Genomic DNA, 13,849 nt, shown 5'->3' on the forward strand with positions numbered 1-13,849 from the left:
TCATTTAAAAATAATGAGGCTGTATGTCTTCATTTTAACAATTGTTCTATATTTAACCATAGGTAGGTGGGATACTCGGGCCTCTGGGAAATCTGCAGCTTAAAGGAAGTGAGAGGGCCCAAATGCATTTATAGCACTGCTTGTAAGCCAAGAAGAGTAGAAGTGTTTCCTTCCAAGTCCAACCGGGTAACCCTGTAAGATTGCTGCCCCACCCTCCCCCACCCTCCAACACTCTCACTCCCAGAATATGGCTACCTATGCTCATAACTTTGGTGCTGTGAAGCAGTCTTCTTGACTGAAAGGCCTCCAGTCCGCCAACCGGGCTGTCTGCGGGTGCAAACCCCACTTAAAGGGTCCCTGCTGTTAAATTCTTCAGCACGTTCAGGAAATTACTCCTCCAGATTTCCCAACCTTACAACAGCCTCCCTGCACAGAATGTGCTTTCAGGCTAAAGTCCAAGCCTTAAATATGCCAGCAAGTCTGATTTTGCCCTGTTACTGGGGAAGTTCTATATTCAGATTGGTGGCAAGAATGACCTTTGGTTTTGCCATCAAAGGAAGCATTCCCACTCTGGGCTGGGTGTTCATTCCAGGATCCCAAGCCTGTTGCCAGGATGAATTCTGAGTTTGGAACCTAGGGATGGTGGCAGGACCCTGGAAGTGATTTTTGGAGGAGGTGACCAATTAAGTGGGAAGTAATCAAGTAAAGACAATGGGAAGACCCCTGAGGCTGGATGGCCAACAGGATGCCCTCCAGCACTGAAAGATGGCCAACCCCACCATCAGGTTGCATTTATTGATGTAGGTGGGAGAAAGAGAGGGCGCCTAATCTTGATTTTTTACAAACTTGTAAATACAAAGAGGTCACAGATGTAAGGCTGTCATCATGGAAGGGCAACCACTCCACTGGATGGCAAGTAGCCTGAACTATGGCCCTCTGCCTACAGCAGATGTGGGGATTTGTGGGAGCGGATGGTATTTCCTTGCACAATGGAACACTAGCCCCTTGGCCTGACACTGGGAGGTCGCCTCCTTCCCTCAACCATGTTTCAGCCTGAGCAGGGGATTTGCATGTCAACTAGAAAATCCCAGTCTGCACCTGCAGAGTGGCCATTCACACTCTCGATCCAGCTTGTTCCAAACTAGCCCGGAGACTGGAACACGCCAAAAAATTGGCATGGTGTTTGGTACGTGAATTGTGGCCTCACCCCCCACTCCGGTTCTGCTGCCTCAGCCAAATGAAAATTTAACCCTGTCAATGGGCTGGTGTTACCGGAACAGTGAAATCAAGTTACTTCTAGCAGTGGCCATGTAGTATTACAAAAAATCAATTTAAACACTTTTATATTGATGAAAGGTGGTGTCCCTTTCTTCTTTACTGCATACCTGTTCACTGCTGCTCCCTCTTAAAAAGCAAATAAGAACATCTGTTTGTTTTCTGTACTTTCAACAGGCACTCTCGAGACCCGTGGAAGTGCGATACACTAAGTTCACTTCATTTATATTCTATGTGCACCATCAGTGGTGACAGGCACACGGGACTGCCAGCAATAGAACATTATTAATATAAAAATGCCTTTTGATTGTATGGTTTAAGCTCTATTAAATGTGCCTGAGGTCATTTTTTATTGAAAACAACTTTTTTTCAGTTATAAAATGCAACTAAGGCCTATTTATGGAAGCTTTTGATGATGTTTTGCCCTTTTATCAGCTAGTGGAAATGTGTCCCATGATTCATGAGAAAACTTAATATCTATGAACACTATATATTATACGGTGCTCCTGTCATTGAACATTTAGTGACACAGAATATTAACAGTAATTATAAAAGTAAGATTTTGCCAAAATGTTTTTAAGAAGGGAGGGCAAAGACATTTAATGTTAGGCACATAATAGTGGAGCAAATCTTTGGGCAGGATTTTCCCCCCATTGGGGACGAAGTTGAAAGGTGGGTGCGCATAGGCGCGCCTCCGATTGGCACCTCCAATTGGGGGTGCAGCGCCATTTTACATGGGTGGGCCAATTAAGGCCCGCACAACATGACATCCGCACAGAAATACTATGCATTTCCTGTGCGGGTGGCGAATCCCTAAATCAAGAGTGCGCTCTTTCATGCATGCGCACGAAAAAGCACACTCATCTCCCTGAGGCTAAGTGCTGCCTCGGGGGATCGGCTCTACTCTCAAAAATACTAAAAATGGAGAAAAAAAATACCCTGACATGTCTCCTCATGTGGCACTGTCACATGAGTTGGGACTTGTCCATAATTTTTACAAAAACTTTAATTAAATTTTTAAAAACCTACATGAAACCCCATCCCGCCCATGGATGAGGTTTCATGTTTTTTCTAATTCCCGCCGAGGCTCCTGGCCTGGTCGCCAACCTTAAGGTTAGACAGCAGGTCCATTAATTAGCTAAATGACTCTGTCAATGGCCTCAATTGGCCATTGACAGGTCGGCGGGCACACAGCTGCCCGAAGTCCCCATGCGTCATTTTACGTGTCGACAAGCGGACCCCACCCCCTGCTCGCCGACAGGAAAACCCTGCCCTTTGTTATTTTCAGTAGTTACGGTAGAATATATTTTGTAGTAATTGAAATTGGCCTGATACACTGAAGCAATTTTGATAAAAGGTAGAAGTAATTTGAGAAAACCAACATTTGAGTCTTGGGAATGAGTTCTGTGCAAATATATGATGCAGTAAAATAACTGATGAGTCTTATGCAATAGACCTCATTGCAAAATGTATTTACTCAGTAATTCCTGAAATGTATTTTTGCTTTATTTTTCACTGGATCATTTAGCACCTCTTCCTTTTCCTCCCTCCTTAAACTTGATTCAAACTGCTTTTATCTTTGGATGTAGTAAAATGCAACATAATGGATGGGGGTGAAACTTTACATTTATGCCCTGCGAGTGGTATTTATTCGTCCGTTAATATGCTTGATATAATCATCATATTGTGCAATACGTTGCATAGAAATTGACTAAGCAGATCATTTTTTTAATGATAAGTAAGCTTATTATACTTAGATCCCAACAGTTTTAAGGTTCAAAGGTCTTCTGGCCTGAATTTCACACACGGCGTTTGTGCCAAGTAGGTTGGCCCGGAAGCGAACGCGAAATGTGTCCATGATCGGCCCCCAACCGCAATTTTATACTGGCTAGCCAAGTAACAGCCAGCCGACGTGAAACATGCACTGAGCAAGCCTCAGCACTGCCCAGGGAGGGTGGGGGGGGGGGGGGGGCTGCGGAAGAGGGTGGGCACTAACAAAAATGAGGATGCGAGTGGGCACTTCTAGTGAGCTCCCTGAAGGCAGACAGCTGTGGCGGAACTGCAGACCTGTATACATTAAAAAAAAGAAACAAATGCACCAGACTGTGTCCGTGCAACACATTCAAGCACCTGTCAGCAGAACTCAAAAAAAAAATCAGACCCCAGATATTATTTTTTATTATATTTCACCCCAGACATTTCATCCCGCCCTTGGGTGATTTTTCGTTAAAATTGGGCTGCCTGCCCGCCCGTTTTGCCTGTGCAATGAGTGCGAAATTGCATGGGCAACATAAAATCATAGATAATAGGGTTTTTCTTGGCCTTAATTGGCACTTTAGTTGTTGGCAGGCATAGCTCCAACTCCCGCGCTCACCCACCGACTTCAATATTGCTCGCGTGCGTGATGACGCCGTCATTTCATGCAATTCCATGTGCGTTCGGCCTGGGCGATCAACGTAAGATTCCAGCCTATGTCTTAATTAATGAAATTTTGCCATTACACAGATATTTGATGCAATGCCAAAAATCCTTTCAGCATTGTTAAGGTCAGAAGTTTTGCTGCAAGAGGAATTTTAAAGTAGCCCATAAATTTTCTGGCTGTATGGAAACTTTGTAAGTTGCTGCATTCAAGATGGTTTACGGCACCCAATAGTTCTTTGACTACCTGAAGATCACCTCCAAATAAAAAGAAAATTCTGAGCTACAACAGCTGTGGGTCTAATATTAAATGACTTTGTTCCTCGAGTTTAGGTGCTATTATGGCGTCTGTGCTTTGCTAATGACTAGCAATGCACACAATTATACACAACATTCTACAAGATGACTTTTTAAGCCTAATATTGTAGAGGAGAGGCAATATGATTGATGTAGTGCATGAAGCACAGTTGACATTTTTTAGGATATGTCATGATCACTGAGGACAGGGATTTCATCTGTTTAAAAAAAAATTATCTAATTTTCTGTTCTGTCAACTTCTTCTAAACCCCACCCCATCGACTTGAGTTGATCACTGCTGAGCTAGATTAAGGTGTCAAATTGATTTGTTTTATGTGTATTTTGACTGTGCTCATTGAATATTTAGGAAGTTTCTTCAGCAAACACGGATTGTCCTATGTCCCATGGGAAGTATTAATCCATCATAGGGACAACTAGGCTGCAGAAAGAAGAGGCCTTCTCTAGTGGTATTCACTTGTTTGTGATGCACCAGTGAGGACCTTAAAGATCAAGATTATTATGTTTGTTTAAAAAAAACTGTAATTCAGGAACTGTTGATGTTTGATAAGCAAAAAGTGACACAAGTCTTAAATGCTGAGCCCTCATGTTTGAGTGGCTCTGTTGTTGTGGCCAGTACATCTCTGGTATTTCAATTCTGTAACAATAGATTTTAAATCTCCCTTTATACCCTTCTGCCAAACACTGTCATGTGGACTTACTTTTTTTTTGTAGTCCCATTAGGTCATCTACAGGCCATTCTAGAAAAAAATACCCTTTCTTTTTCTCTATTCTTGTATGTAGGAGACAATGTCTTGTAACAATACTGAAGCTTAATCTCCATGTCAAAGCAATTTTCATTCCCGGGTGCGCAGGCTGCTATCGTTTTGTTATGTTTTGTTTCTTATACTAAAAGAATTAAAAAGGAACAGTAGTCGTCATGGGGCCTGTAGTTCTTATCTCAGTGTCTGGAAATTTGGACAGTGTATTTTGCTGCAGAGATAACATGGAAAGAACTCTGAGTTCAGCAAATAGTAATGGGTTTAAGTTCTATTGAAATCAGCAGCAAATCAGATAACGGGGTCCTTCAGTTGTCTTTTTAATCAGGTCCCCGCAAGGCTGAATGGAGACAGAGCAGACACACAGAGTGAAAATATAATTCTTGGATAGGTTAAGTACATGTTTGAACTCTTGCAGTCAGAGTGATTTGATGATGACTTAATCATTTTCTGGTCAATTATCTGTGAGGACCCTTGCAACTGGAAGGCAATTATAATGCAAGCTGGCCTTTGGGAGCTGCAACAGCCTCCTCTCCTGTTTCCGTGTTCCTTAGCCTTCACTGCCATGAATTTTCATTCACTTCATTATCTTAAATTCACTGGAATAGAAACAACTTTCTGCATTGTAATTACACACCCATTAGCTGTCAGCTTGATAGAAGCAGGCAGCCCTCTTCATGGCCAGAGCAAATGCTTGATAAGTGCTCACTGTGATTTTTGATTAATGCACACCCCTTGCTGTAAAGGGGAAAAATGATAGATGCCTATGATGAGAAAAGGCAGTGGATCAGGCTTTCTCATGTACAGGCGATTTAAATTTATTGGTTTTAACTTGACTAATAAAGATTTAGCTGACCTTGTGCACATATGACCCTGTCGGAGACAAGGACAACATTTGTTGTAGACAAGTAGGTCCCCATAAAAGTTCAGGGTCAGCAAGCTACCACGTCTGAAGCCAGCTACCTCAAGCAATCTAACTTCCAAATAGCTTGACAATAGATATGTCTGGAAGACTGTCTATGACCTTAACAGCTTTTATGAAGAGGGAGGGGATAGAAGAACTACCCTGAAATCATCCTCTTTGGTCATTTCAGTTCCCAGCTGTGGCCAGTGTAGACTATAATTCTGAAGCCTTGAACTATGACTTTTCCACTAGCTCTGGATGTGTTGGTGGTGGGGGATGGTGGTAGGAGCAGGATGGCAGGGAATGAGAGGAGAGGAGAGCCTGTATACAACATTTGCCAGCTTATTTTTTTTAGCAAATGATTTACTTCTTTAATGGGCAAAATTTTCCCCCCATTGGTGGGGGGAAGTTCAGGAGCAGGCGCGTGTGGGTACGCCTCCAATTGGTGCCCCTGATTGGGGGCATGCTGCCATTTTACATGGGCAGACCAATTAAGGCCCGCCCAGCGTGACGTCTGCCAGGAAGCACTATGCACTCCCTGTGCAGGCGGTGGGGGGGGATTTCCCTCAGCTGAGAGTGTACTCTCTTGCGCATGTGCGCGAAAGAGCGCACTCATCTTCTTGAGGCTAAGTGCTGCTTCAGCGAGATCAGCACCAAATTCAAAAATGGTAAATGTAGAATAATAAAATTTGCCTGACATGTCCCCTCATGTGACACTGTCAGATGAGTTGGGACGTGTCCATCACTTTTAATTAAACTTTTATTAAATTATTAAAAACCTACATGAAACCTCACCCTGCCTGTGGATGATGTTTCATGCTTTTTCTGAAGCCCGCCAGAGCTCCCAGCCTGCCCACCAACTTTAAGGTCCTTTTAACTAGTTCAATTAGTTTTTAAATGGCCTCAATAGGCCGTTGACAGGTCGGTGGGCACACAGCTGATTCGGCTGCGCCCCCGCTTACCAGAAAATTAAAATGACGTGGGGTCATGTCGGGAGTTCCGCCCGACGTCATTCTGCGTCAGCAAGCGAGCCCCACCCTTGCTCGTCGACCTCAATATGCAGCCACTGTTTTGAACATTTAAAATTTTTCGTGTCGGGCATGTTAGGTGGCATGAGCAATATGTCAAGAAGGCCAAAAATCGGTTTCACGACATAGGGAAACCAGTTTGCAATCGTCCGCACTGGCCTTCGATGGCGGGCTGTGTTCCCCGCCATTGGACGTTGGGAACCTCATTGTAATACATAAGCATATTATTATAAGGCCAGCCCGCCGAACTGATACCCTCCTCCCTCCCCCCACTAGATTGTCTGCCCACGTCGGTGGGAAAACATGCCGATGTATTTCACAACAGCATAGAAAAGGCCTACACTTCGTGGGCTGCACCGCTCAGGAGTTCAAGGTTTGTTTGCCCACCTTGTTTCGGTCAGCACTCGCGTCATCAGAGCCAGGCTTCACAGACAGCACCACATCATTTTTAGGGAGGCTCACATGTAGGTCTCTACCTACCGGATCAGCCATTTGTGGGTGGCTTTTCATTGCATGCAGGGCATGTTCTTGCTTGGGGAAGGGGGAAGAAGTGGCCTCAGGTAAGGGAAGAGGCTGCAAGATGAGAGCTGTACAGGGAAAGGGGTATCCCAGGGTATGTGGAGGGGCACATGTTGATCTGTGCAAGTGGCCTCAAGATGGTGAGGGCTGAGGATGCAGCCTCCAGAGGAGATAAGGCCAGGTAGACATGTGAGGGTATGTGTGTGAAAATGGATGGTGATGTCCCTTGAGCTGGCAGTGAGTGAGATGCCAGTGAATGTGTAATGGGCTTGAGTGTGTGAGTTTAGAGTGATGAGGTGGCTGCCGTACCCTGGCTGCATGGATGAGATCATTCGTCCGCTATCTGTCTTGGGTTGCCAAACTCTTCTGTACAACATCGGCACTGATCACCACTGCCATCACCTACCAAACCGGAGTGGTAATGTAGCTGCCTCTCCTGTGGCCAGAGCGTGTGTGGAAGACATCACAGCGGGCCTCCACGGCATCCAAAAGGTGCTTGAGGATTGCAGTCATCTTGCCTTTCAGGGCTATGTCTTTGCTGTAGTCCTGGGCCGGAAGCACTGAGCACAACTCTACTTTAAATGTGGTGGCTGGCGTGTTTCCCGGGAATGCATAAGTAATGTAGCGGGTTTGGGATGATACAGTGTCAAAACCTGCCATAGCGGCTGGCGGGTAAAACATCAGTTTACCCGCCCGCTACCACACTTGGTGCAAATCTGGGATGATTCTGCCCTTAGTTTGGATGGTATAATAAATGAGGTGGAAAATAGCCTGATCCTAAATTTACATGGGCAGTTAGCCCAGCACTTAGTGAGATCGTGCCCTCCAGTGCAAGAGCATTGTCATGGGGGCCAGCAAGTCTTCATCACTACGGCCAAGATCTTTAGTTTGGTGAGTGGGGGGGCGGGGCCCGCTCGCCAACGTGTAAAATGATGCTGGATGGCGTCAGGCGGAACTCACGATGTCACTCCACATCATTTCAATTTTCAGGTCGGTGGGAGGAGCAGCCAAATCAGCTGTGTGCCCACCGACCTGTCAACGGCCAATTGAGGCCATTTAAAAAGTAATTGAGATAATTAATGGACCGGCCCGTCCAACCTTAAGGTTGGTGGGCAGGCTGGGAGCCCTGGCGGGCTTCAGAAAAAGCATGAAACCTCATCCACGGGCAGGATGAGGTTTCATGAGGGTTTTTAAAATTTTAATAAATGTATGCTCTAAAGTGATGGACATGTCCCAACTCATGTGACAGTGTCACATGAGGGGACATATCAGGGAAATTTTATTTTTGCACCTTCACCATTTTTAAATTTGGTGCTGATCTGCCTGAGGCAGCGCTTAGTCTCAGCGAGATGAAGGCGCTCTTTCGCACGCATGCGCGAGAGACCACACTCCCGGCTGAGGGAATTCTCCCCCCCCCCCCCCCCCCCCCACCACCCACACAGGGAGCGCAGAGCGCTTCCTGGCAGACGTCACGTTGGGCGGGCATTAATTGGCCGGCCCACGTAAAAGGCCATGCCCCCCCGATTGAGGGCGCCGATCGGAAGCACGCCTGCTCCTGCACTTCCAGACGGGGGGAAGGGAAAGTTCTTTCCTACGGGTACATTTTTGTTGTCTGCCAGGGTGATGGAGCAGTTTCCCCGCCCCAGACCCACAACTACAGAGAAATTACTTTTACGGCCCTTAGTCCCCTTTATAATGATGCTGATAATTAAACAAAAATGACATGAATCCTATAGGAACCCAGGCCATTTCTCTGGCTTAACCCCAAAGGCTTTCCCTTGTGCTCTTCTGAAAACCAGTGCACTTCATCTCACTGAACATATTGGCCTCGGACCTTATATTGGGCCTGACTGAGGTCAGTGAAGCAAAGACTTTCAATGTATGGAGTCCCCTGAAACTCTAACATGGAGGACCATGTTTAATGCAGTTGAAGGTTCCACCCAAGTCAAGGCCCTCTATTAAAGCCTGGGTCCTAGCCATTTTCTGCAGGCTTCCATTGCTCTCTTACAGAAGTTAAAAGGGGTCCATGCAAATTTGGGTTAATATCTTGATGGGCCGGGTAGCCTCTCCCTGTGCTGCAATGACTGAATGGCTTAAAACATAAATATTAGTGTTTGACCATATCATTTAACCAAAAAGATTTCTTCAAATGGTGCATGCTACTTAGTGTATTGTTTGCAAATACAGAGCTGCAGTTATTGAGAATATTTAGATTGAAAGATTCTGTTAAAGTAAGATTCTCAAAGTGTGTACTCAGCAATCACACATGAACAATTCCGATTTGACCAAATGGCCTTCCTCATCTGTAATTATTTTGCGATCATGACAATACAGGATATTATTGAACCATAATATCTGTAAATTGCTTTTTAAATACAATATTTGCCCCCCCCCCCCCCCCCCCCCCCCCACCCCTTCCCACCCCCTCGAATGGTTGCCTGTTTCATGCGTTGACCAAAGGGTGATCAGGCAATCTACTTCCAGGCCTTTACCTATGTAGGCCAGGTGGAGGAGGTGCAAGAAAACAGCCCTGGTGAGATAATGCCCCATGCCCCATCCTTCTGGAGATGCACCTAGTCCCTTCTCCATGTTTCATGTTGCTGTTTTTTTTACTTCTCCTGAACAGATGTTTGGGAATGGGAAAGGGAAAATAGAATACACAAATGTAGAAATCCAACCTAAACTGTTTCATAGATCACAAAATGTGATAAACCTGGAAAATGCTGAAATTTGCCTTAGCTACTTGAACTAATCTTGCTACAATGAAGCAGTCTTGCACTGTTGAATTGTGTGGCATACATGCAAATTTAGGAGAACAAATATGCCTGTGATTTTTCAAAAATATACTTCGATGATGGGTTCAGTTCATAGACTGAATAAGATTTCAATTGAATGATCTCTCAAGTTTTTTTTTAATGATTTAGTTGTGTGTTTGCAATGACCTGTTTATTGAGCTAACTGTGTGTACAGGTAAACTGCTTCATTAGGAATTCTGAACAGAATACTGTTCTTATTTTACAAAATATCTCAAATGATATATTGCATACATTTTATGTAATATCATCTAAAATACTTTTAAAATATTTTTAAATATATCATTTGATTTTATTTAGAATTTTAGTGAATAAAGTATATTGCGGAAGATTGGAATTTAAACTGCTGTTGTGTTTTCCTATTGACAGTTTAATAGGTGCATCACCTCACAGCTTATCAAGTGGTTCAGCAATTTCCGAGAATTTTACTACATCCAGATGGAGAAGTTCGCTCGTCAGTCGATTAATGATGGAGTAACAAGCACCGAGGAGTTAACTGTCTCCCGTGACTCCGAGCTCTTCAGAGCCTTGAATATGCACTATAACAAAGCAAATGATTTTGAGGTACAGACTAATTTGTTTCCTTTTTAAGTGGTTGATCAGGGGCAAGAGTGAAAGCTGATTTTAATTGTATTTGTGAATATTCCTCCACTTTATGCCACCAATTTGACTTTTTCTTAGAAAATAGTAGGACCATGAGCATGGACTTTGTTTGCTTATAGATTGGCAATTGCTGTAAATATGTGTTGATGAAAGCTTAATTGTAATAATATTGAATATGAAAGCAATACATTCTAATAATTTGTGCCTGCTAAAATAAATAATTTTAGTTCACCAAGCGAGAGGAATTAAAATCATAGCTTGAGGCCCTAATGTTGAAATGTTATAGATCTCTCTTTGTTGTCTGCTAATTTTGTGTTTTGACCTTGGGTGTTCGCAGCAGTTAGTCTTTGATGTCAGTGAAATTTAAATTCCACTGTGTCACAAAACTCTTGAAATTATGCAATCTGCTTTATAGAGGTCACCCAGAAGAAGCCACCACCAAAATATTTAAAAATAGGTAGTGACCATGGTCATAGGAAAGAAGGAAGCAGAACTGCTTTCTAAAAGCAACACAACATATTGACCAAATTTTTACAACAGATTATATTTTCTTGCTCCATTCATATGCATTTTCTAAGTCTTCCCATGGACTATAATGGTTGATGTAAGGTTAGGTAGTGAAGTAGGATTAAACGTTACTCATTTTACTTCTGTATCTGTTTCTTAGAAGAAATATACTTTAAAAAGGAAGTAAGAGAATATATTTCCACTAAAGGGTGAGAATGGATCTCGTACAGCTGGGTCTAAAATGTTTAGAAAAGGTACAGGAAGTTTTTGAAAGAGGAAATTTAACTCTAGAAGACCCAACATAGTTTGGATAGAAATTTGGCACACAAGTGGTAAAGGAAGGACACCAAGAGGACATTGATGGTTTATTTTAACAAATAAAAATTGCATTAGGAAAAGAAGGGAGTGTTGGGTTTTGAGGAGTTGTGTGTAACTTAAAATAGAATAGAGAGGGAAACATCCAAAATGTCAGTTTGAGGATCAAATGTAGGTCTGCCATTTGGCCCTGTTTGATCCTGATCTTGCTTACGTCAGGGACTATATACTCAATATTAGATTAATTAATGAGCCAGAGATGGTGGAAACTTATAAGCTAGAGAAAGTAACATTAAATTTAATACTGTGGTGCACTTTTGAGCCAGCAGATCAATAAAATGCAGGATAGTTCAGGAAAGTTAATTTTAGGGTTAACACGGTTACAATAAATTAAGGCGAAAAGTAGTCTGTTCCCAATGAGAAATGAAATGGTTTTAAGTATGTTTAATAGTGAAAAATAATAAGCCTAGAGTTTCAGCTTGCCCACACCCATTTTGATTTTAATTTATAATTAGGATATGGGTAACACTGGGAATGCTGTATTTTATTGCCTGTATTAAGTTGTTAAGGGGAGAAGGCAGGAGAATGAGGTTGAGAAACTTATCAGCCATGATTGAATGGCGGAGCAGACTCGATGGGCCGAATGGCCTTATTTCTGCTCCTATATCTTATGGTCTTATGGTCTTGTCCTGAGGGCATTGAGTAAATCACAGATTGTGAGATTGGAGTCCATATGTAGCCAAACCAGATAGGAGGGGTGGCAGATTTCCTTCCTCAAAAGACTGTTGAGTTGAGTTTTTATAACAAGAAATTATGGTGCTAATGCACACATTACTAGATTTGTTGAACTCAAATTCATAATTTTTCATGTTGGACTTTGAATTCAGAACTTCTGAATTGCTTATACATAAGTACCAGCCTATTGCCTCAGTAATAGTTGTACAACCACGTTGGTCGGCAGCAGCAGGTAAAAGGACTGAGAACCACAATGTTAGAACTCTACCTGCTTTAACACCCGTCTTGTGTTCTGCTTGATTTTTGATTGCCAGTGGAAGTGTCCATCTATATTTGGTTGCACAAATGGAACTGAGATAGTGACAACCCATTTTCCATTTCATATAAGTGCATTCATAATCCCACCAATACAAAATAGATATCTAGAGTTCCTAGTTACCACAGAAGAAAAGTGAGCAGTTCTGTATTCACCACAAACAGATGCAATTAAAAGTAATTTGTTTTTATTGTTGCCAACTTTTTTTTTCATCTACCTTCTATACCATTTACTGTTGGCTGCTCTTCTGGTTGGTTGTTTTTCCCCTCCTTCACCCCTCAACTCTCATTTCTCATTGGAGGAAAAGGAGATGCAACAGAAGGAGACCAGGCTAGCGAAACTACACTGGAAATGCATGTCACCCATATGCTTATACTCCCCACATCAAAATATACTTACAACAATAATATTAAGGTCACCACATTTAATTTCAGTTGTCACTCAGCAAAATCTTTAATATTAGCTAAATAGCTGTGCACAAATGCATTAGGCAAGTCGTGGATTCATTGTTCTCTAAAGTTGCCAATTGTATCTTCTCTATAGACAGTCAGTGAGAAAATGACAGGAAGCAACAATTTTATAAAATGACCAAATTCCCTCATGCCCAAGGGGATAGATTTCACCCATATGTTCATCATTGTTTCTTGCTTAAGCCCTATACCTACATCAACAAGAACTGATTCCATTTTCTGAATGTGTAGTTTGGGATGTGCAGCACAACATAATACAAGTCAATTTTGCTTCCTTGGGATTGTGACAATTCCTTCATTTTAAAGCAGCCCACTGTTAAAGTACTCTTTGACCCTTAAAGGCAAGATACTGCATAGCTCCTGGGAGATCAAGGTTATCCTCTGCACCCATGATTAATGGTGCATGTACTGTCCCAGGACATCAGATGAGAACCACTTTAATGAGTTTCATTCATTCTATCATTGAGCACATCACTAGTATATTGAAGGTGCACTATAAGTGCTGAATCAGCCTACAAAGGAGCAGGGAAATGGGGGAGAGGTGGAAGGAGATAGGGAGAAATGGTGAGGTAAAGGAGTTGTGACTGAAATTTCTGCAGCTTATTTTCTAAAACCTTCTAAAAGAAATCAAGGAATCCCAGAAATCAAGGATCTGCTGGTTTGACATCTATAGCAGAAAAAAATTGAGCCTACATCTGATATTGCAGGTCTTCTAATGTTTGCCATTAAATTCCTACTGCACCCTTCAACTCAAAAATTTAGGCTAGGTTAATGATATGCCAAATCAGGGACAGAAAGAGAAATGGAGAGGGAAAGAAAGATTGAAATGAGAGGGAAAAGAGACAGAAAGGAAAGGTATTTTTAAAAGATGTT

At 42.7% G+C, this 13,849-nt stretch overlaps 1 protein-coding gene across 4 annotated transcripts in view; it reads left to right on the forward strand.

The window, feature by feature from the left end:
- The window catches only part of prox1a (prospero homeobox 1a), a 122,681-nt gene that overhangs the window by 21,392 nt on the left and 87,440 nt on the right, over positions 1 to 13,849 (forward strand). For all 4 annotated transcript variants that reach the window (XM_041214766.1, XM_041214773.1, XM_041214781.1 and 1 more), the window contains exon 4: positions 10,400 to 10,594. In XM_041214766.1, the coding sequence (XP_041070700.1) occupies positions 10,400 to 10,594 (195 nt within the window). The remainder of the gene's footprint in view (positions 1 to 10,399; positions 10,595 to 13,849) is intronic.

Source organism: Carcharodon carcharias, chromosome 2 (assembly GCF_017639515.1).
Source record: "Carcharodon carcharias isolate sCarCar2 chromosome 2, sCarCar2.pri, whole genome shotgun sequence".
Classification (NCBI taxonomy): Eukaryota; Metazoa; Chordata; class Chondrichthyes; order Lamniformes; family Lamnidae; genus Carcharodon; species Carcharodon carcharias.